Source organism: Passer domesticus, chromosome 6 (genome assembly GCF_036417665.1).
Source record: "Passer domesticus isolate bPasDom1 chromosome 6, bPasDom1.hap1, whole genome shotgun sequence".
NCBI lineage: Eukaryota > Metazoa > Chordata > Aves > Passeriformes > Passeridae > Passer > Passer domesticus.
This window is the reverse complement of record NC_087479.1, coordinates 20,457,727-20,481,127: the sequence shown is the minus strand read 5'-3', so window position 1 is coordinate 20,481,127 and position 23,401 is coordinate 20,457,727. Positions and strand designations below refer to the sequence as shown.

General features: G+C 36.9%; 1 protein-coding gene and 1 long non-coding RNA gene across 4 annotated transcripts in view; one reads left to right on the top strand and one right to left on the bottom strand.

Moving 5' to 3' along the window:
- The window catches only part of TSHR (thyroid stimulating hormone receptor), a 46,160-nt gene that overhangs the window by 7,868 nt on the left and 14,891 nt on the right, over window positions 1-23,401 (top strand). For both annotated transcript variants that reach the window (XM_064423692.1, XM_064423693.1), the window contains exons 2-7: window positions 2,427-2,498; window positions 5,027-5,101; window positions 13,395-13,469; window positions 14,613-14,687; window positions 17,402-17,479; window positions 18,457-18,525. In XM_064423692.1, coding sequence (XP_064279762.1) covers window positions 2,427-2,498; window positions 5,027-5,101; window positions 13,395-13,469; window positions 14,613-14,687; window positions 17,402-17,479; window positions 18,457-18,525 — 444 coding nt within the window. The remainder of the gene's footprint in view (window positions 1-2,426; window positions 2,499-5,026; window positions 5,102-13,394; window positions 13,470-14,612; window positions 14,688-17,401; window positions 17,480-18,456; window positions 18,526-23,401) is intronic.
- The window catches only part of LOC135302787 (uncharacterized), a 34,581-nt gene continuing 11,205 nt past the window's right edge, over window positions 26-23,401 (bottom strand). The window contains exons 2-6 of one of the 2 annotated variants that reach the window (XR_010364349.1): window positions 11,410-12,919; window positions 8,812-8,978; window positions 7,241-7,305; window positions 4,684-4,789; window positions 26-286 (exon numbers count right to left, since the gene is read on the bottom strand). This is a non-coding gene — a long non-coding RNA (uncharacterized LOC135302787). Of the gene's footprint in view, window positions 287-4,683; window positions 4,790-7,240; window positions 7,306-8,811; window positions 8,979-11,409; window positions 14,078-23,401 lie in introns of those variants that run through there. The other variant, XR_010364348.1, reaches the window with a different exon arrangement.

Here is a 23,401-nt window from a genome sequence, read left to right as displayed (position 1 = left end):
ACTTGCACACAAAAAATTACTACATAGCAACCTGTGTTTCCTCAGATCCTCCTTTGTGCTGCACTAGAAGATGTGCATGCTGCTTTATTTCAAAGATTATTTCAAAGATAAGAGGGTAGCCTCAAAATGATGTCAGCCAGCATCCTCATTGCACTTAGGTGCAACGTGTCTGGTCCCATGGATTGCTGTATGTCCAGTACACTTCAGTGCTTCTTTGGTCTATCCTCTGTGCCAGGTAATGCTCCATTTCCTCAGGCTGCACTGCCAGGCAGAGGACTTAAGAGGCCTGCGAGCAAATGAAAAGAAAAAAAAGTTGCAGAGAAGTGGCCTGATTTTGGCTGGAATAGAGTTAATTTTCTTCATAGTACCAAGTATGGTGCTATGGATTGGTTTGGATTTGTATTTGTGCTGGAAAAAAAGTTGGTTATTCAAGGATGTATTAGTTATTGTTGGGCAGTGCTTAGAGAGTCACAGCCTTTTATGCTTCTCATACTACTTCTACTAGTTGTAGAAAAGCAGCTATGTAGTCTTGCATATACAGAAGTGATTCCCTACTTGCAGAGTTCCTTTGCTGTGTGAATCTTTCCCTCATTCCTACTACATTGGTAATACTAGCATTGGACACTAGGTGGTAATCATCTTCTGATAAGCTCAGCATGAATTTCACTATGCAAAATGCCTTTTTATAGTTATTTTTGCACCACTGGAAGACTAAAATGCATTTATTTCATAAAAATTTAAAAAATATGTTGAATTAGATATAAAAAAACAGAAACCAATATGTCAATAGCTGTTTACCTACCCATTACTTTGTTGTTGTGTTTATTTCTCCTATATAAGAGCAACATCAATGCTTGTTATAATTTTCTCAAAAAAAAAATTGAATGTAAACTTTTTTACTTTGTTTCAAATTGACAAACTCTGTTTCATGCTGACATATGGTATTTTTTTCCCTCTATATTGGTGGAGAATAGTTCATTAAAATACATAAAGCTTTCGTTGACACGATTCAAATTATAAATCATATCATTTAAATCTGAAATTCTTTGGGTGGTGTGTATTTATTTATTGTGTTTTGTAGATGTGCATTTAAAAATTCTTTAAAAATGAAGAGGCAACTATGTAAAATATATATTTGCTTCCCTAATATATCTTACGGAAGTAATATCACTGATACTGCTGTGGCATCTATATGGACAACCTCTGGACCAGTTGACATTCCTGTGGTTGGGGGCTTGTTTGGAGCCAGTTGTATTGAGGTCAGGAGAAACATCAACCCACTGTTGCAAAAGTAGAAGTCTTTACTTATTCTTGTAGCAAGTATATGGAGTGGAGAAGGTAGACTGGGGAAGTAGATTCTTCCCTTGAGATTATAGGAATGTATATTCTCTTAATTTATACTTTAATTCAAGACAAAACCTTGGAGAATCTCTACATATATTGTTATTATTAAACTCTATTTCTCCAGTTTTATTTCTTGTATGTAAGTTCCAGAAGCTTGATAAATCCCTAGAGGACAATATATTTGGCTATGTAAATCAAATATAATTGTAGTAATCAGATACTTGGCATTATGAAACAAAACAGAATCAGGAAATCATCCCAATTTGTTTATTTCTTTTCTTCTTTAACTGTTGTTAAATAACAGCTAGGGGGAAAGTCTTTCATTTCTTCTTGATTATTCTTCAAACTATTCATTGACTAGATATTCTGTAAGTGTATTCCCAAACTGTATTGGAAAACCAAAGATTAACAACAACAGATTGTAAGTTTAACAGCTATTATAGGCTGATTTTCAAAAGTATTTCCTCCTTTCTTATTTAGAGGAGAGTCTGCTGGAGATTAATTCTCTTAAGAGCTTGGCTGTTGATAAGTATCTCCCTTAAATATTGTGGGTTTTTCTGAAATTTCCTGCAGATGGGTAAGGTACATGCCATCCCTGCATCAGATGTTTGAGGAGGAAGAATGTACTATTTATTGCAAAGAAAATGGAGAATTCTGGGGAGGTAGTAGCAATTGCTCTAATTCAATTTTGGCTGACATGCCTGACTTTCTTGCTCAGAATGAGGGATGGGATATTGTTGTGGAGCCTGAAATGATTAAAAGAATTCTCTTAATACTTCATTAACTTCAATGGGCAAATACGCTTTGCTGGCCATACTCTGGAGTTTTAGAAGGTCCATCATCCCCACTGACTGCTCAGTTCTTGGGAGAGATGATGGAGAAAGCTGCAATTTAGATTGATGGAGCACACCAAACAAAACAATCCACATAATCTAACAGGAATAGAAATGAGGCAAAGATGGCAGCATGGAGAAAAGGCAAAAGAACAAAAATATTGGAGCAGAGCTGAAGCTGTGTAGGACTTTTTAATCCTAAATTGTAGTTATTAAAGGCTATTAACTGCCAAATTTTTGTTTCTCTAGGAGATTTTTGGAGACTCGTCTAAGAAAAATTCCAAGTGATGCGTTTTCCAATCTCCCCAATATCTCTAGGATGTAAGTTCTGTTCAGTTTCTGATACTATTCTTTAAATTTTTGTTAAAATTTACTCTCCTCCAAAATTCTGTCTTTGTGTATAAAAATCTGTGAAATTAAAATATTAGGGTACCTTTGCTATCTCACCACTTACATTTTAGAATGGAAGGTAATAATTCTATTGTTTGTAACCTGAACCAGTTATAAGAAGGCATTCTGTGCATTTGTGAACAAGACCACTCCTCCTTTATTGAAGTCAATGTGATAAATAAAGCTATAAAACATTTTTTTTTAGTTTGCAAATTACAGGAAAGTATTTCACTTATAAAAAATTACCATATTCAATTGTTGGTTCTGGCTAAAAATTTGTTTCCAGCTGCCAGCATGATTTGGAGCACAACTCATTGGAGACGAGGGGCATTTCTAGACTAGATATGGACTTTCACCAAAACATTAATATTTTGGTGATGTGAGCTGTGAGATCAGATTGTGTCTCTTCCTTTGTGTGCAAACAGATGCATGGATACAGTCCACAGAAGCAGAACCAGCTCGGTGTCTACATTTGTCCCATAAAGGTGGTTCTGTTAAGGAAACTTGCCTGTCCAACCATCCAGGAGCCACTCTGAGAGTCACATTCACACCATTACCAGCTCGACCCCACATTTCCCATAGCAAAGTCTCAGATGTTCAGATCATTGAATGATTTCATCTTGATTCAATAACTAAATAACAAAATAGCCCGAGTTTGGTGCCTCCAAGGAGGGACCCGCAACAAAGGAATCCCTGGGGTTTTACACCCTCACAATTTAAGTGCTCCAGTGTCTGTGGTCCTTGGCTCCTGCTGTGTCTCTAAGTGTGCCCCTCACCTATTTTATTTTATAGTTTCATGAGATATATTGAAATAAAGGCTTCCTAAAATCCTTTTAAGTAATTGTTCTTAGATATCTGCAGCTTCATTTACCATCTCAGGTTAATCAGATAGATGGGATATTGTTTAGGGGTTTTTTTTGGAGAGGGAGGAATATCCCTCAGATGATGTATAGTATTATATATAAAAAGGATAAATTTAGTTTAGAACAGAGTTTGATTCAATATAAAAGGGTGTCAGCTCTTTTTTGGCTCCAAAAGCTCCACTGGCAATTTAAATTTGAATAGTATCAATACCCATCTGGATGTTTCTTATAGCATTACTACTACCACAAAACATGAACTCTCACCCTCTTGATACAAACTTCAGGTTAGGGAATCAGTACCTGTGTTTTAACTACAACTTTTATGTGTATGTCTTGGCCTCTAATTTACTACGTCTCATTTGCCTCTCCCAGCCCATAATTTCCGTGCAATGAAAACTATGCAATGAAAATTACCAGATCGTTCCTGGTTTTGCAAATTCATCTAGAAAATGTTCTGAAGTTTCAACAGGGAAATATATACTGTATTTACTGTGCAAAATACAGCAATTCATTTTGCTATATGGTGTCTACTATATGATTTCCACAAATAAACATGGTTTTTAATCTATGAATAGAAAATTTAGTTGTCCCCTTTTTGAACCTTGTTTAAAGAAAAATTTTAGAGCTACAATTTCTCTTAAATGAATGCCTGTCTATGTACTCTTGATAGCCAGAAGCAGAGATTTTTTTTTCCCCCTGTACTGCTTTTCCACATGAATGAAAAAAAAAACATTTTAATTACGTGCTTAATTGTAAACCTAATTCCTGTCAGGAAGGCATCACTGAATAAAAAAAGTTTTACAGGATATTCAAATGGAATTAAAATTTCTGGTTTACACTGGTAATGAGGCAAATACACTAAATATTGATAAAAGGGATTCACCTGGTATTTTCTGCTGACTTAAGAACATATTGAACATTCAGTATTTTTAAGGTCAAGGATAAGGACCACTTTTTCTGGATTTAGGACGAGGCTTTGGGGTCATATTCACGAGTACCTCACAAACACCTGGTCTGTAGCTCCTCAAAGTGTTTTCTCCACAGCTTCTCCACATAAAGGAGCATCCCACAGTGCTCTCAGCCAGCAGCCCCATGCAAAGCACGATTCCCCTGTGCACCATTCCCTGTGTAGCACAGTGCCTTTCCCACCCTGCTCACACTGCTGCTCCACAGCCAATGCCAGCACACAGCCCATCACACCTTGCAGTGCCAGCTGATAGAGCTCAGCCTCAACTCAGTTTCCACCGCCTTACCTGCTCCTGGTTGTCCTCTTCTGAAGTGTCCTACATGTCACCAAGCTGCTCTCCATCAGCAGCAGAGGACAACAGGGGTAGATGGTGGACAGCAATACGGGGGATGCTGAGGTTGGAAAAAAGCAAAGAAAGGTGGAGAGAGGGAGAAGGAAGAAAATAAGGGCTGGTAGAGGGCCTTGTGGCTGGTGCCACATGCTAATCTGATTTACATCCTGCTCTCTTTCTGAGTGTAATCATAGCTGGATAAGAAAAATAATGAGATGACAAATGAAGCGGCATTATGGGCACTAGCTGTGGCTTCCCAGTGTCTGAGACCTGTTTATTTTTCTGTTTGTGTGTTTAGTTACATCTCTATAGATGAAACACTTCAGAGTCTGGAGGCCCATTCCTTCAACAGTTTAAGCAAAGTCACTCACATGTAAGTACTGTAATTAAACAAATGAATATAATGAGGAGATAAATTTGGAATGTGTGGAAATAACATACATGATGATGTTTGTCATTCCTGTCTCCTATGAAGCTAAATATTCCTTTTTTCATTTCCTTTCTCCATAATGTAGAATGAGTCAGTCTCTTTTTTGAGCTTATTTCATTGTGCTTGTTTTCCATACATCTTTTTGTTCCCTTCTGTATCTTCCCATAGAAATGTAGGTAAATGTACTGAGAAACTAGTGGGAGTGCATAATGAACTTGATGCCAAGTTGAAATGAAATGCAAATTAAGAATTATTTCTGTCAATTTACTGTCAATTTCTTATGCTTATATTACTGTTTTACACTTACAGGTAAGTGTAAAACAGTAATATATGCATAAGAAATAAAATCAGAAGGACTAAAGCACAGAGCAAAATGGCACTAGCTGGAGACATGAAGAATAAGTAATCATTTCTAAAGTGCACTAGTAAAATGAAGAGTGTTTATATGGTTATTAAATGGAACAAGAATAATATGGAAAAAGGCTTCTGGGAAGTGTTTTTGCACTTTTTTGTTCTCATTTTCTGACCAATTCACACCAAGTGACACTCTAAGGGCAATTACAGAACTGCTGGGACATATCCAGAGAATTCTTGTCATCCATCAGGACCCTGTCAAAATGAGAATGTAATGTGTTGAATACAGAGCTCCACAGGACCCCACCTGTATCTGATACTCTTCCTTGTTTCCATTACTGATTCAAAGGAGGGATTGGAATGTGTGCCACTGTTGTACAGCTCAGCTGAATTACAGTTTGGCATATTTCAGAGATTTTTGTTTGCAGAGGTTCCATGGGAGAGCACTGTTGGTCACCATGGACCCAGAAAACATGGTCAGAGAGAAAAGTCTTTTGTGTCCAGAAAGAAAACATGCCAGAGGCAGATTGATTTTTTTAAGGTTGTTGCAAGAGGTGAAAGCTACCACCCATTTTCACACTAATGTTTGAGAAAGTAATAATAATGTTAAAGTAGATTAGATGAGACTCATGGCAGCTTCTAGGAAATGTATTCCTATGGCTGGTATAAATAAACACTAGAATTGTTTTCCTGGAGACATTGTCTCTACCACTGCAGGCCTTTAAGGCTGTATGATGTGAAATTCCATAGATGTATTTAATCTTCACTCAGAGAAACAGAATGAATTAGATGATGATTTAACACTGCTGTATTTTCTATGATTTTTTTCCTTTTACTTTACACAGTGTGAATCAGAAAGACTAACAAAGTTATAGGAGAAAAATATAATTATTGTTAATGAAGATAAAGGGAGAAACTAATGCTGGAAAGTGTAAGTGACTCCTCTAAGAGAACATGAACCTGACTGGCATATCTAGAAGCAGAGTGTGAGGATCCTGAGATCTACTTCAGGCCAATTACATGCCCCAGTAGTATTCCTGAGTTTCACAGAAAGGCTTTGGTGTGATATCAGTACTTACCTTTGGTTATAATACCATTTCCTATTCTGTAGATGTTTTTCCCTAAGCCTGTCATGTCCATGTTCTCTCTTCCTCTTTCATAGTTGTTGTGTCTTTAAAATTTCTTGTTTAACACAAATGAACATTTAATGAAACATTTACTGGCAGCACATTTTATCAGCAATGAATAAAGCATCTGCCACTATACACTACAAATTCCTCATATGGTACTTCTTTTGTGGTTCACCTTATTAGAAATTAAAGACAAAATGCTCCAGAAAACTCCAAAATTGCACCCACTCCAGCCCCCAGGCATGGATGTGCTGTCCATGACTGGGAAGCTGCAGTCTCCGGAGAGTGCAGGAGTCAGCAGAGTTCACAGGCACCTACTCTCACATCACCCCTGGCACAGGCTTGTGGGGAGGGATGGAGGGAATGTTTCCTGCTCCACTATACAAGGGTAGGGTAAAGTGGGACCCCTTGTATTTCTCACAAAGCACTGCCAAGAGAAACTATAGACAGACATACAAGATTTTTTTTCTGCGCAAGAGCCAAAAATATTACCCAGGACAAGACATCAGAAGTCTGCTCACAAAAGTTATAGGAAAACCCCAAGACTTTGCAGATAGCCCACAAAGAAGGGCCACCTCTACCACTTAAAAGTGCTTACCTGGTTTATAAAATCTGTTTGGAAGGAAGGCACATGTATAATTTAATCAGGGAATATCCAAGCATCTGGCAAATCAGACAATTGCATATAAGTTGTGAAAGAAAGCAATTTATAGATTTGTTAATTTTTATGAATTGTTTCTATAACTCTGATTTGTTAAAGCCTCTCACTGTTGAGTTTGATTTACTTTCCAAACAACAGGATAATACAGGGATACATTTGTAACTTGTGCTATGCATTAATTTAATGTTCTCCATTTACATAGTATTTTTAAAGTATTATTGCTAAAATAATACTAGGTTAAGATTATCACAAAGTATTTTAAAGGAGGTTGAGATTAACTGTTTTGAAAAGTCATTTCACAGAGTTTTGTTTTTACAGCTTGTTTTCCTTTGAACTTTCATAAAGTGCAGCTTTATGTAAATAATTTTTTTACCCTAACTGAAACTTATACACACAGTTTCATTCTCAAAACATTTGTTTTTAGACATAAGAACTTTTCAAGAGAAAAGTTCAGTGTTTGTGGAGGGGAGAAACTAATGGTTTGCTTTAAGCCAAGGGTTATGTGAATAGGCATCCTGTGTTCATCACGATCTGTCTGCCAAGCTTAGTTGGTGCACTTCAGCCTTGATCTTCAGCAACCCATTTTCTCAGTACTTATTTGGTTCATGTACCTCTGTCTTGACTTTCTGTTCCTCCCAGACCTCAGCACTTTAAGCACAGGTCATATTTTTATGCATCCATGCCTTTCAAGTACTGACCAACTTCTGTAAACTAAGGATACTGATCACCTGCTGTGTTTCAATGAGCCACATCTCATTTTGCTGTTAATTAATGGCAAAATTTCCACTCTATGAAGATGTAAATAAAGAACAAATTTCTGCCGGTTTTTTTTCTCCCCAATTGTGTTAAATTGGTCTCACAATGGTTTCTTGTTTCTTCTTTTTGCATTTACCTTTTTTAACCATGTCTGTTTACGATTTCAGATCTGTCTCTCTCATACAATTACATAAGTATGTATTTTTTGTAAATGTAATTGTGAAAGGGTCTGATTAGTAATCAGTGTCTCTGTGTAGTTGCTTTACTAGTAGAACTGAAGCTTGGTAACATCACACTAATTAAAAACCTGTTTTAATTAGGTCTCTATTTCTCAGGAAAACATTCCTACAAACAGAAACTCAGAAAAATTCATTCTTTCTTTTCCTCCTTTCTCTGTGTTTTGGCTCACCCTCCCCGGGTTTCTCTCTTCTCTCTTCTTCTAACTCATAAAGCATTCTCCTCTTATACAACCACATAAAAAGTCCTCTCAGCATTTGGGAACAAGGCCAAAGGTTATGGTTCAAGTGGCTTGCCCTCATATATGTGACGTCATTTGGAGAGCTGCTGGGGGACCACTCTGCAGCTCTGCAGTGAGAGGGAGCCAAGGGCAGAGCAGCCCCACCATCCTCTGGGCCAGGCTGCACTTCTCTTGGGCAGTTCGTGATGCCAGGCCATGGGATACAGCTCTGCAGGAAGCGGAGACAAGCACTGGAGAGGAACACTGAAGAGATCTGTGGGGGAATGCTGTGTACCTGCAGTGAATTTCAGAGCTGGGATAAGTGCTGTGCAAAAAAATCTTGTTCAAATCTGCAGTCTGGAGGTAGGGAGTAGGCTGTTGGGAGCCCAAGCCAGTTTTCTGGTGCCACTGGTGCAAAGGCTGGAACAGGTGCATGCAGAGGAAATAACATGGATGGTTTGGCTGCAGGGGGAGAATAAAACATGGAAGTAGATGAACAAGTGAGAGAAGCTAAGGTAGCTACGAAGTCACAGAAGGTAGAGAGGGGGCCCCAGGTCATTAAAAGACAATGGAAAAAAAAGCTTATTTAAAACATTTCAAAATTGCTGACCTGGATATCCTTAGTCTTTGTAGGTATCACAGCATGACATAATTATATTGCTATTCTAAAGCCAGATTTGTAATTTCTGAATTCTGGGCTTAAACAGACTCAAGAATGTATCAATATTGCAAGGCAGGTATGAAAAACACATTTGGTAAATGAAATTTAGATTCCTCTTCAATATGTAAATGTTCATGCTTCTTTTAATGTCACCAAATTCAGACAGAGTTTTAAGTAGCATATTAACCTTTTTGAAAGATAACTGGCAAACATATGTCTCAATTAATTAATCAGCCTAATATTTGAATAGTTCTTACTATTAGTTTCATTTTTAGATTCATTTGGATTTGAAACTAGTTATAGCTTTGCAGCTAAAAATAAGTTCATAGTTATTTGTAAGTCTTGACACATGTCTTTATAACATCAAGTGACTTTCTCTTCACATCCATTCTTGGTGCAATAAAGTTTTTTGTGTATTTTCATTAAAAATGAAAAGTGAATTGCTGTTCTTGGACTTGGACAGTCAGATGGTGATTTGATTGTGAACCTAGTAGATTTTTAATTCCTAGTCTGAGTGCCAGAACTAAAATTTCAAACATCAAGTGTCTTTAAAGCACAAATAAAAAATATATAATAACACAAATAATTTTAAAATAGTTTATTTACTTCCAAGAATAGGGTTTGTAAAGCAGCTTTGAATACTTTTGTAAATACTCCACTAATAATTATCTTACGTAGTAGGCAAATAGCAGCAATTTTTTTTTTTTTATGAGCATCTCTAAGTAATTTCAGTTAGGACTGCAAAGTGAAATGTTTGTTCAGGGTACCTTTTGCCTTTTCACATCAATGGTCAACAAAAATGCCTACTAACTGTCTCAGGGTTTCTTATACTTTAAAAGCACTTAATGCCCAGAAGGACTCAGAATTGTAACACTGCTGTATGCCATGATTTTTCTATTTGTATTTATGTCAAAGCTGCATTTCAAAAGTAATTAAAAATCAGCTCTCATAGACACTTAGATATCTGGGAACTAGCTTACTAGGCATTTTAATTATACTCTTTGGCTTTATCTGCATTTTAGGCAGCTCAAACTACTAGCAGTTTTCCTAGAGTTGCTTTTCAAAAAACTGTTTTAAGTTCACAAGTTTCAATATTTTCAACTCACCAATTCATAGAAGATAAATTATAAAAGTGCAAACCCTGCTTAATGAATTTACTGAGAAACAACTTGCTCTTCTATCTTTATGGACCTTTTGGGATTAATCTTTACACTACAGCAGTCTTTTGATTACAGCTTGAAAATTAGGATCATACAGCATTTATGTGCCTTTGAGTATGTTACTCATGCCTGATTATTGTAAAAGAAATTGTGAAATGCAGTTTGTCCTGTTGACTGATGAGATCAGAACTATTCAAATATCCTTCCTCCTTATGGGTTTAACTTCTTGGGCTCAACTTCATGGGCTCCAGTATTAATGGAGCAGTAGATATCCTTTAAATCTGTGATTTTAGGGAGGAATCCTTTCCAGTACTCTGAGATTAATCATGTTTGAGTATTTAAAGCAAGGACAGCAGCACAGTTCATGAATGGAAATGAATTTGAAGATGTGTGGGGAGGAAAGGGTTGGAAAAGAGAAGATTGGCAAGAAGAGAGAAAAATAAATTGGATTAGAATTGTTTTCATTCAGAGACTAATCTTGCACTGAGGAGATGTTGGAAAACAGTGTCAGAGAATTCATGTGTTTGTTTTGGTTATTTTTTTGTCTACTGAAGAAGTGAAATTTTCTCACAAGATAACAGAAAATTGTGAAAGACTTAAAAGCATTCTTCTTATAGACTTGGGGCCTCTTTGTAAGCAGGGAAAGGAGATAAGGAGTTTGGAGCTTGTAAAACACAGCCCAGTGAAGACTTGCAGGTGTTCCAGGCCCCCTTTGATATGTAAGGCAGCACTCAGGCATCACTGTGCTTTTGCCCCTGCTAATATGAGCCTAGCAGTCTATGTGTCTCTTACTTGATTTTTTTGAATCCTCCAGCCAGCAAGATTATGGAATAAATCTACTCCTTGCACTTCAGCTGTGTGTCATGGTTGCCTTGGTGTTACCTACATTTATCCACAGCACACAAGATCTTTCTCTTTTTTCACCCAGATAAAAGGAGAGGCCATGTACCCAGGCCAGTCAAGTGCAGGAGGCACATTTGACTGGATTACAAGTAGGGAAAATTGGATTTCTGTCCTCATTTTTTCTGAAGTGCAACACTCACTTTTGTCAAGTCACCTTTTATTTTTATACCTCTCTCATCTGTTTTGACTAGACATTTCTCAGTCTGGCTGTCTGCTCCACAGTGGCCCTTTTCTTCCTTTTGGGCTTTAAAGCACCTCTGCAATACAAAGCGTAGGATGAATTGCAAGCATAAATACAGTTTATAGAAAAGCATACTTCTTTTTGAATCCAAACATTACCAGTTCAAGAAAATTGAACAGCAGGGATATAAGCCTTTTCCCAATGTTTAGTTGAATTATATTGATTCCCTCATTCACATTATTTAAGATTTTCTCTCATTACTGTGCTGTCTCATCTGGCTGTTTAAAATATTTTCTTCCCAGATTAGTTAGCTTTTTATTTGCCTCTTTTAATCAGCAAATGTCCTCTCATGGACCAATTACTTAAGAAATCAAAATTGTATCTCATTACATTACTTTGTTCTTTAAGTTTTAGTACTATCTGCTGATTTTGAATTCTTATTTCCAGTACCCTCATCCAAATAATTTAGGCAGAATACTATGAATAACAACAAACCAAAACCTGATGACTCTTTGATACTCCAGTGCATTATCCATTTCCAGGCTAAAGGCTGAACTAAAGTCTCTCTTTCCCTGGAATATGCTTGGTCCACAGAGGATTATCAGGCCAGGAAGCTCACAAGTCCAACATTTTTAAAGCACCCAGTGATGGAAAAAACATGTCAGTTAATGTTTACAAAGCAAATTCCACTGTTGAGAATGTGATAGCTACATAACTAATAAAATAATTGGAGAGAAGCAGGAAACTGACACTGAGAGGATTTCTTTAAATGCAGAAACACAGCTACAGTTCAAAGTAGCTAACAGATCTGAAGAATAGTTGAATGCAGCACTACAGTAGCAGTACTAGAGCAATTCATGACATCAATTTAACATGCAAGTAAAAGCGAAATCCTCATTTCCTTGCAGTGTTTTAGTAAACAGAGAAAACTGATGACCTGAAAGGTGAAGCAGAACTGTTTTGTCAGTACAACAATATATGGAGAGGTTGAAGTCTTTGTACCAGTGTCTACATAGTGATTTATCTACTAACTTCTGTATCTTTTCCCACTTCTATTTCTTAGACAACTTGTCTGCTAGAAAACAGAGGAATTAGAAATATTGAGGGGAATAAGGGAAGAGACAAAAATTTCAGAAAAATGAGGAAGTCGTGATTCCAGGCAATGATGGTGATTGCTGGAGATACAGCATCCCCACCAACACACCTACAGAAAGCACCATCATGGCCATAGCTATGATTAGTGTCAGGCTGGTTTTTCAACATATGCAGATGAAAAGCCATTTGCAGACCAAGCATTCTCTTGGGTAGAAATATTTAAAGACTTAACTGTGGACAGAAGATATAAGGAATGAAGTTTATATTATATCTTGCCTTGTTATATAGCAAAAATATATGCTATCCTCTATACTGCTGGGCATGGCTATGCAGTGAATGCTGTGTCCATTTCAAGTCTCAAAACAAAGTTGATTTAAGTGACTGAGCCATCTCTTGATGAACTCTGTAAAAGACAAGAAAAAATAATACAAAATACTGTCAGACCCATGAAGAAAGTAAACAGAAAAACTGCACATAAAATCATACAGTGCATAATGGTTTTAATTTGATAGGATTATCATATACAAATAACAAAGGTTTTACTTTTCTTCTTTTTACTCAATGTTGCAGACACAAAACCCTCACCATGTTCAAAGTAATAGCCATTACCACAGGGTATTTGTTTTGATTTTAGGGCCATGCAGACAAAGGATCAATAATCAAATCTTAGGTACTTCTTATCCCCTTCAAAAGGCCAGTCCCCAGGATGGCACCTATGATAATGGATCCTTGTAAAATTGCTCTGGTCTTGAGCTAGTGCTGTCCAGTACCAAAAGCTGGTTTCAGGAATTAGGTCCCTGGAATTTCATTTTAACATTGCGATTTCTGTTGTGATATGTTATTAAATATTAATTATCAATGTTCCTCCCTTTTTACAGTGAAATTCGAAATCTTAGAAACTTGGATTACATAGATCCAGATGCTTTTAAGAACCTCCCACTTTTGAAATACCTGTAAGTATTTAGTACCTGCAACAAATTGGTACTTATATCTCACAGATTACTCTTTACATTATAGCAGTTTTGTTACTTTGCATTTCATTTTGAAGCTGACTGCCATGTTTTTCTCTTGCTTTATTCTAATGATAGAAAGCCAGCAAGGGTAGGGGTTGGAACTCTTACTACTTTTGTGAGAAAGGAAAACATGTTCACAAACTGATCAGTAGTTCTCTCATTTGTCTTATCCATTAAATATCTAGAATACACTAATATTCCTTAGAAAAATTCCACAGCTAGCTCTCTTCTTATAAGTGCTGTCTTACTTCATTTTTGTAGGAAATAGTGGGAAGAAGGGACATCAGAAATATATACATGTCTTTAGTATTTACTACACATTTACACAGGGTTTTAAAGCATACCTGTCAGCCAAATGTGAAAAGCTCACCTACAGACACCTGATTTCATATGTCCCCTATGGCAGAAAGAGATCCTGAAAATTTCCTAGTTTTCTAAAGAACTTCTGTGATTTTGAGTAATATTTGGAAGAAAGGCTACTGAGTCTATGTGGTGGGGGCAGTGGCAAGGAGGAAAGATTTGTCCAGGTTTTTCCTATAGATGTGAAAGCAATAAAAAAATAAAGTAGTAAAAAAATCCATTTCAGGAGAATAGTTTTAAAAATTGAGAACTACAGTTGTTTTCACTCTCCAGGAGTTAATAAAGGAGGGGCTGTAAGCATTTCACTTTTTAGACAGTTTCCCTTTTTAGAGCTATATGAACAACTCTTAGCCTCACTGAAAGAGAGAGGATTTGGGGGTTCAGACTATTAAATGAAGCAGCCTTAATATATCAAGTTAAAATAAACCAGAGTTTTAATTATTTTCTTCCTATCAACCTCACAAGATGCTTCCCTCTGCAAATCTGCCTGGCTGTCTTATGATATGTGTTCTCATTTTTTAGATTCTATTATTTATCATAAGTTTGGCATTTTGAATTTTTTCTATTCTTCTTCCATCCTTCTGTTTTGGACAGTTGATGATAAATTAATTGATTGACAACAGAGAGGATGCAATAACCATCCTGCCCTATTGAACACTTTAAATACATTGTTTGTTGTTGTTCAGTGATGCAGTAATTCTTTCTGTTTCTCCTCTCTTTCAGTGGTATTTTTAATACTGGACTCAAAGTATTTCCAGACCTCAACAAAATCTATTCATTTGATGTGAATTTTTTACTGTAAGTATCTGTCCTCCCAGCTGGTTAGAATATTGCCATCCTCAGACCACATGAAAATGTACAAGAAGGTTTCTGGTTTTGAGAAAAATATAATTTAAGTCTGACAAAGTGGTTTTCCTCAAGTAATATTTCAGTGATCATTAGCACCAAATCTGGAAAATGCCAGCTCACCTAGCACTACACATCTGACCTGAATTAGAGACAAGGACATACAGTACATTCATGATACACAACTTCTACAGGCCCTTTGATGTTTGGTTTTGGTTCTGCAATGGCTGTGCAATACCTGAATTAATTCCTGAATTAATACTGTGTGACACATGGGACCTGAGCTGGCATACATCTTTCTAACATCAAGCCACCATATCAAAATTATTCTAACAAATTTTTGCTGGCATGGTGAAGCAAAGTGCAGAACAATTTCTTGAAGAAAGAGAATGGGAATGCAAATGAGGACAAGGAGGTCTCCCACTATTATCCTTAAAGGTATTATAGAAACAAAGGGCTCTGCTTTGAACTCTAAAATAAGCAGGAGTTTCTTGGTATTTAAAAAGCACAGACAATATCCACCTGTATTAATCTAAGTCAGAATTTTGAGTTGTAATCAAACTGAGGAGGAAGAGTAGCTCAGATGAAGACTTGCAGGCTGACACAAGGTAAAAGTATCTTGGTCACTTCTTGGTCCCAGAGAGAAGTTAGAAATGTTATATTGTAGCAGTTTTCAGCTGGAAGAGAATGCTGGGTGGGCTAGGCAAAAGGCAGTTAAAAATGAGAAGTGTTATGTTAGAAGGTGATTTGCGGAGATGTGATTTGTGATCTACCACAGGCCTTGTTTCAGTGCTGCTAAGTGGTGTTTTTGGTCGAGAAGAGTCAGTTCCCACTGCATTCATGGTCTGCCACTGGCAAGATGAACCTCAGAGCAATAGAGAAATGCTGCTTATTTTGCTAAAAAGTGTAGACCTGTAGGAACCAATGAGATCTTCCCTTCCAAGGATCTTCTGAGACAAGAAATAGGCTTTGTTGTAACACACATTCACCTTGGCTGTAGGCCTCCAAGATTGAAACCTGAGTCAGTCAGAGCTCTGAGGGAGATGGAACTACATCTTAAGAACTATTAAAGAGTTTCTCAAAGACCAGAAGGACTTCAGCTTAGATTGAAAACTCTGCTAGATCTACTTCTACATAGTAGAGAGAACCAAGAATTGAACAGGCTAGATGAAACAAAGCAGTTTATACAACCATCTGTGTTCTTCCAACTAACTCAGTGCCTTTCTATGTGTCAGAGAGCCAAACATTGTTTTACTTCTGCCTTGATATTTTTTTTAATAGTGATAACTAAAAAAAGATAAATATAAGTCTTATATGCTGCAGAATTTTTAAAGAATAGACCTGTACTTTCATGGAAGATAGTTCTATGATATATATTTCTAAATATTGCGATTCGATGAAAGACTTTTTGTTTCTTCCATCAAGAAAAAAATGCTCTTGAAAAGTAATAGGTTTATAAATAATGAATAAGGTATAGCTTGGGGGGAACCCATTCGATATATTACTATTTGCCTTTGAGGTGAAGCAACTTGCAAGTAAACATTTATTTAGAAAAAATTAACCAATCTGCAAAATGTCAAACCCAAATAACTTGTGGTGGAAGCCACCTATCAGGGAAAATTACTTGGAATGAAAATGGTTGTAGTACTGTTCAGTGTTAGCACATATATATGCACAAATGTAGCAAAGAAAGGAAATAAGTTATTTCTGGCACATGGGTAATTGTTTGGACTTCTCAGCCCTTGGACTTCATGCATGGGCCTTATTAGGGCATACCTAATCCACAAACTGAAGAAAAAGAAAGTTTTGCACAATGTTTTCATTTCCAGACTATAGTATTATTCAGGGAAAACAGAAAGAGGTCAGTCAGAGATTTTGTTCTGCCCTTTGTTTCTACCAGCTTTTTCCTCTCTCCTTTCTCCAATTTGGTAATAGCAAATCTCTTTAGGTTTCCTTCCTCCCTTTTGTTACAACAGAATTTTGGTCTAAAGATACATAGTACTTATTTAGAATGCAGAGTAGGAGTCAAAAAAAGTATTTAAGAAATGAGTAGTGAAGCCTCCTTTGGACAAGAGGTGAGAAGAATCAGTAGTTATTTCACTTCCTCGTGAAAGAGATGTGCTAGATACACTTCCATAAAGTAAAATGCCACTGTCCTGAATAATGTATTATCTGATATCTGAATTAGAGAGCAGGATTTCAGCTCTAAAGCTACATGGGTTGTTCAGTTGACACTGCAGCTAGTGCTTACTCACTCTGCTAATTCTCTGGCTCATGAGACCAGGGACCTGTCTGTGTCATTAGCCACTATTAGCACACAGGCTGGCACGCCTCACCAGAACTACAAAACCCACCTACCTCACGAGCTGTCTTCCTGGGTGCTGGAATATGCTCAGTTCTTCACCCTACATGTATCTTCTGTCCTTAGATAGAACTTAACAGGTTATTATTTTAAATGTATTTATTTGAATAAATAAATTATAAATTATAATATAATATATATGGGAGTGTTATTTATTTTACAATATATTAATATTAATTTATTTAAATAATTATGTTTTTAACTTCTATTTATTATCAAGGCAGAGAACAATTAATAACAAAGCTGTTCTCCAGATGCTCTGTTGGGCAGATGTTTGATTGTGATATTTTGTCTCCTTTTTCAGTGAAATTGCAGATAATCCTTATATGACTTCAGTGCCTGCAAATGCTTTCCATGGGCTTTGTAATGAATCTCTAACCCTGTAAGTTCTTCCAGTTTAAGTCACAAGGCAATCACCTCTCTGGTAATTGCCTATGCAAAATGTTTAAAAATAAAATTCCTCCTGTCTTACCCTCTAGTAGTTTGCAACAGAGAAACATCACAGACAGTATCTATATTCTAGTTTGCATAAATTCTGTACTTTAACAGCTATTTAAATCAGTCCTGCTCTTTTCTTTAAACTGGCTTGACTAAAGTAGTTTTTCTACGACCCCAGTGAATGTTTATATTTGCAAAAAAACCAAAGGAGAAAGTCTGCAAAGTTCTCCCCCTGTAAAGCTTCATCAGGGTTATAACTGTGTCTAACTTTTTTTTGCAACCTGAGTGGTACATACCATGGAAACTAATGGATGGCAAACATCAGAAGAGTCATGCTTGAAAGAAAAGTCTTAAATAAAGTTCAGAAATGCACATCAGTCTTTGTGAACCACAAGAAATAGCTGATGGGAGTGAAATTACTGTAAGGAGTTATGAGCTGAACTGGGAGGAAGAGCATTAGAATGCAAACAGATGAATTCTAAAGAAATTCTAAAAAAAAAAATCCTTTTGCTCTAAGGGAGTAAAATAATGAATTCTGAAAATTTAAGGCATGCCTGATAGCAAAATCAGACCTTTTTTGCTAGTTAGTTCCTGTACCCTTCCTTAATCAATCCTAGCAGGATTTTGTTTCCTTGCTTTTAGTTTAAGAGTGGGAAAATTATAGCAAAGTGGTTTAGTCTATCATTGCTGTAAAAAGAGGTAGATGGCACACCTGCCACATGACATCATTGATTCAGGTGCACTCAAGAACACTTCTGGGCACTTGTTTGACCTTGCACAGTAACTACTGCTTCTTCAAGAGATTGAACTTAACTCACCCATAAATGTGCTGTTGCAAAGAAAAATGATGCAGAAGATGTTAGGTATTCATGTATTGAAGCAGCCCAGAATACACTGACGTAATTTCTTCTTTGCTTGCAGTAAACTCTACAATAATGGTTTTACCAGTATTCAAGGCCATGCTTTCAATGGGACAAATCTGGATGCTATGTAAGTAGCAGGTAATTCCCTTCTTTCACAAGAAAAAAACCCAAACTTCTCTGCTTATCTGGGGCTCTGAAATGCTTATCTAATTTTAATTACTTGAAAGGAGTAAAGAGAGGATGTTAATTTCAGCCAGCAATAAGACTATCATTGCTTAATGTCTTTGGCAGTGTTCTTTCATTTAGTATGTATATTTATAGCTCAGAAATAAAAGCATGGCAAGTAATTCCATTGTGAGTTTTGCTCTGGTTTGAAGCTACAGTAAAACTTTGTTTGATCAGTACCTTTTCTAAGACAATTTGGAAGATAATTATGTTTTGTTTTTTTTTTACAAGACTGTATGTTAGTAAGTGTAGCTACTGATAATGGTAGCAGTTCTTTCACAGGTGTCAGCTGCAAAAAAGAGAGAGGTGTAAGGGGCTGGGAGCAACTCAGAGGAACCAGCCATTTACACTGGAAAAGAGATGCACATCTCAAAAGCATAAATCAACCATTTCATATTGCCCTGCAATTTCTTATTGTATTTTATGAAAAAATAATATTTAGTGAGTGAACATCCTTTTTACACCATACCCAAAGTCATGTGCCTCCATCAGTAAGAGAGAATAAATCTTAATTCTAGAGACTCCATTCACTTTGGCAGAGCTTACTCTTTTCCTACAGAAGCTTGACCAAAAGCTCTATCACTCTCATGAGTAAAGAGATTCTTAATTTCTTCTTGAGCTCTTAAATTAACCAGAGATACATGAGGATAGATATGATTATTTTTAATACTTTATTTTAAATTAGGCTTAAATTCTATAAGAATTCCATAAGACCATCCTTCACATGGTCCTAATCTTTTCAAAGTGCCTATTTTAGCTTAGCAGCTAGCTAGACTTCTTAAAGTCTGAAAGGTTTGAGTTAAACCAAAGATCTGGAATAGATCTGATTTTATTCACACTAGTTCAGTTACTTTGAACTTTCATATGAAAAAGGAAGTTTTCCATGATGACACAGTGCTTGTACTAGTGCCCACAGAAATTACAAGATGTAAAATATGGCAAAAATAAAGCCTATGTCTTGACTGAATCCCTCTAAGCTGCATGAAGCAATACTCAGAAACTTTCCAAGCCTTAGCCATTATATGAACTGTGCTGGCTCTTCCATTTCTTACATTTTGATAAAACACAGGTTGGACACTATTTTGTAGCAATTTTTCTTTATGCTTCTCTCATAGTATGCAGGTGCTATTGCTTCTGTCCTCTCTGGAATTCTCCTTATTATTAAAGAATCAAAGGAAAATGTAGTTTTAGAAGATCTGGAGTCCTAAACATCTGCTTTATTGAACTGGGAAGGACAGAAGCAGACAGCACATACTCTGTAGATACTGTTTGCTTATTTTTAGAAAAAAAAATTGTAATTAGTATTCTTTAAAGATATATAAGTACCTTTTAAGGCTAAGAGTAGAGGGCTTTACAGAGAGATCTGGACAGACTTGAAAGCCAGGCAATCACCATCTATATTGAATTTAACAAGAACAATTACTGTATTCTCCATCTGGCAGTGTAATCCTGGTTACACATACAAAGTGGGAGGCTGGAGAGCCACCTCACAGAAGTAGATCTGGAGTTCTGGTTGATGGCAAGTTAAGTACAAGCCAGCAGTGCCCTGGCAGCTAGGAGGGCCAGCCCTGTCCTGGGGTGCATCAGGCACAGCATGGCCAGCCAGGCAAGGGAGGGGATTGTCCTGCTCTGCTCTGCACTGGGGCAGCCTCACCTCCAGTGCTGGGGGCAGTTTTGGGTGCCACAATAGGAGCAGGATATCAAACCCTTAAGTGTGTCCAAAGGAGAGCAGCCAAGATGGTGAAAGGCCTTGAGGGCAAGGGCAATCCTTGAGGAGTGGCTGTGGTAATATGGCTTGTTCAGCCTGGAGAAGGGGAGCATGAGGGGGAGATCTCGTGGCAGCCCCCAGCTTCCTCAGGGGGCAGTGGAGGGGCAGGGGCTGATCTCTCTCTGGTGACCACAGAAAGAAGGCAAGAGAACAGAATGAACCTGCATCAGGGCAAGTTCAATTGGACGTGAGGTAAAGGTTCTTCACCAAGAGGGTGGTCAGTCACTGGAACAGGCTCCCCAGGGGAGCAGTCAAAGCACCAAGACAGAGTTCAGATTGCGTATGGATGATGGTCATGGTCACAATTTTGTTTTTTGTTGTGCTGCAAGGGCTAGGGAGTTGGACCACGTGATAATTACGGGTCCCTTCCAACCTGATAACTTCTATGATTTATGATCCTAAGTGAACCCTACCAGAGACTAATTATGATGCACCAGTCAATCAAATTTAAAAAGAAAAAAAACCCAACAAACAACCAAAAGAATAACCAAAACTAGACTTATGTTCATGAGTTTATCTACCAGCAGTAAAAATGGTTTATTACAACAAACACTTTTCTCCTAATTAAATCATATGACATTGGAGCAGAGCTTGTACTCTAGATGTACAAAGCAAAGGAGGGAGCTTAACATGAGTGGTAAAGACTTTATCTGTTTGATAACCTACACTGAAATTTCTAAACTAATTTTCTGAAGTAGTTTGGTTACCATATGACAGGATGAAGTATAATTTTGCTAAGTGCAAGCTTGGAGATTTGTTGTTTTTAGCAGTAGCATTAAGTTAATATAAGAGGCAAATACTTAATTTTCTCTATTCTGACATTTCTAATTTGAACTCCTGTTTATCTACCACTGCATAGTGAAGGAAGTACCTGTTTTTCTCTGGGTCTGATCCAAGAACATTTAAATTTAACAAAAATAGGAGCAAAAATAAACTAAGAGAAAAACAGTGAGGGAAATTTGAATGTGTTTTGAATTAGTATCTTAAGGACAAAAATAAGTAACAAAACAAAACAATCAAAAACAGTAACACATTTTTGGCAAATTATTCAAAGACTTATGTTCTATCCATAAATCAGAATTTTTTGGACTATTGGAGGCTATCTTCTACTATGCATTATGCCTTTCTACCACTCTTGCAGTATTAAAATGCCTATGTAATCAAAGGGGGCCAAAAAAATTAATGCAGGTATAGGTGAAAAACCATGGACAAAGGATTTCCATTATCATATTGAATAATAGCACTACCTAGTTGACCTTGTCATCCAACAAGGATCCACAGTACTGCTGTGTAAGTTTTATAAGGGCAGGGAAGTCAGAAACCAGGAATGAAGGGCTCAGTGACACTTTTACTGAAAAGCATTCATCTGACACTTGAATCCCTCATCTTAACCCATCATTAAAGTCCCAAACTGCATCACTCCTGCAAAGCAGTGCTGCTGCACCAATGTTTATTTCTGTAAGGTAATTGGTGAGGAAAGAAGAGTTTTTAAAAGATATTTTCAGTGAATGGCAAAATACATTTGTGATGAGCTTTTACAGATCTAAATTACTGAAGTGGAAAATGTGTGATCTCAAAATCTAATCACAAAAATAAACTCCAAAAGAATATATTTACTTTAGTATACACTTTCAGAGTTCACTTATAACGCTTGGCACAGCTCAGAGTTAAGATAAACAATTGTGTGGAAAAATCATATGATGAATCCTTAGTACTGCTCACTTGCATCTGTTTTGCCTGTCCTCCTTTTCTTTAAGCTTAATTTCATAACCCAGCTGGATACATATTACATAGCACTTGAAATGTCCTGTTAGCGTTTTGTGCCCTCAGAAGGTCCTGCTCAGCATCCTGCAGTCAGGGTGGTTTTGGGTGTGGTTGAGGTTTAACGCAATATTCCTCCCACTTACCCCTGACCCTGAGTCCATAGAGGCTGTTAGACACAATTATAGGTCGTTTACTGCTCTGACTGGATTTGAAAACATGAAAAAGGGCCTTCATTTACTTACAACATTACAAAAACATCAGCATCTCCTACTCCAGATTCTGCACTTACTGCTACAGATTTCCTGCAGTTTGCACTGGGGTATTAATGTATATCTGACTGCCATCCACCAACTCTCCAAAATTACAATTATTCTGGTGTCCCCACTGAGGCTAGATATTACACATCACCTATGTGATTTCTAAAACTTCTAAGATTTATTTAGACATGTTGTTACCACTGTTGTGGTTTTCTCTTCTGCAGAGAATTTAAATGACATTCTGTATCATTTAACTATCAGTAACAGCAGGATTAATGGCACTTCCAGAAGGAACTGACTCTACATACGCTTTTTTGTCAAACTAGTATTTACCAAAGCCTTATTCTTTCCATCTAAAAGCACTACCTATCAAAATAAAAGGGCCTAAGCAACTGAAACCAATTAGCATCAGGAAATTGTACATTCTGATGGGCTTGACTCATTGATGTGAAAACTGGCAGCTAACACTGCAGCCCCTCCTTAGTAACACATGGTTCTGTACTTCCCAAAGTCTCTAGCTGTTTCTATTTGTAACTTTGAAGATTTTTATCAGACATATCAGCTATTATATTTCAGGTTTATTAGTCACTATGGTACTCAAACATCAGGGGAACATATTTCAAAATTGGACAAGCAATTAAGCGGTTGTATAATAGTCTCTAGTTACTAAAGCAGACAGGTTTTATTAGGTTAAGCAGGGTTTTGTGTCCTTCAACACTATAACCTAGATGTTGAAATCTTGGATTAATTTTTAACTGTTCCTTTAATTTTTGTATTCGTTTTGCAGAAAAGCATAAGGAAATTTGCACACTAAAAGAAATGATCAGAACAATAGTGTGCCGTTTACAGAATATGAAAATCAGTTCTCAGAAAACACAAAAACCAGGTGATGGTAGAATGCCATATATTAATAAAGAATGAAAGCTTATTTCAAACAACAACAGCTGAGAAGGTGATGTAAACTATTTTCTTCTGTAAGAAACAAGTCT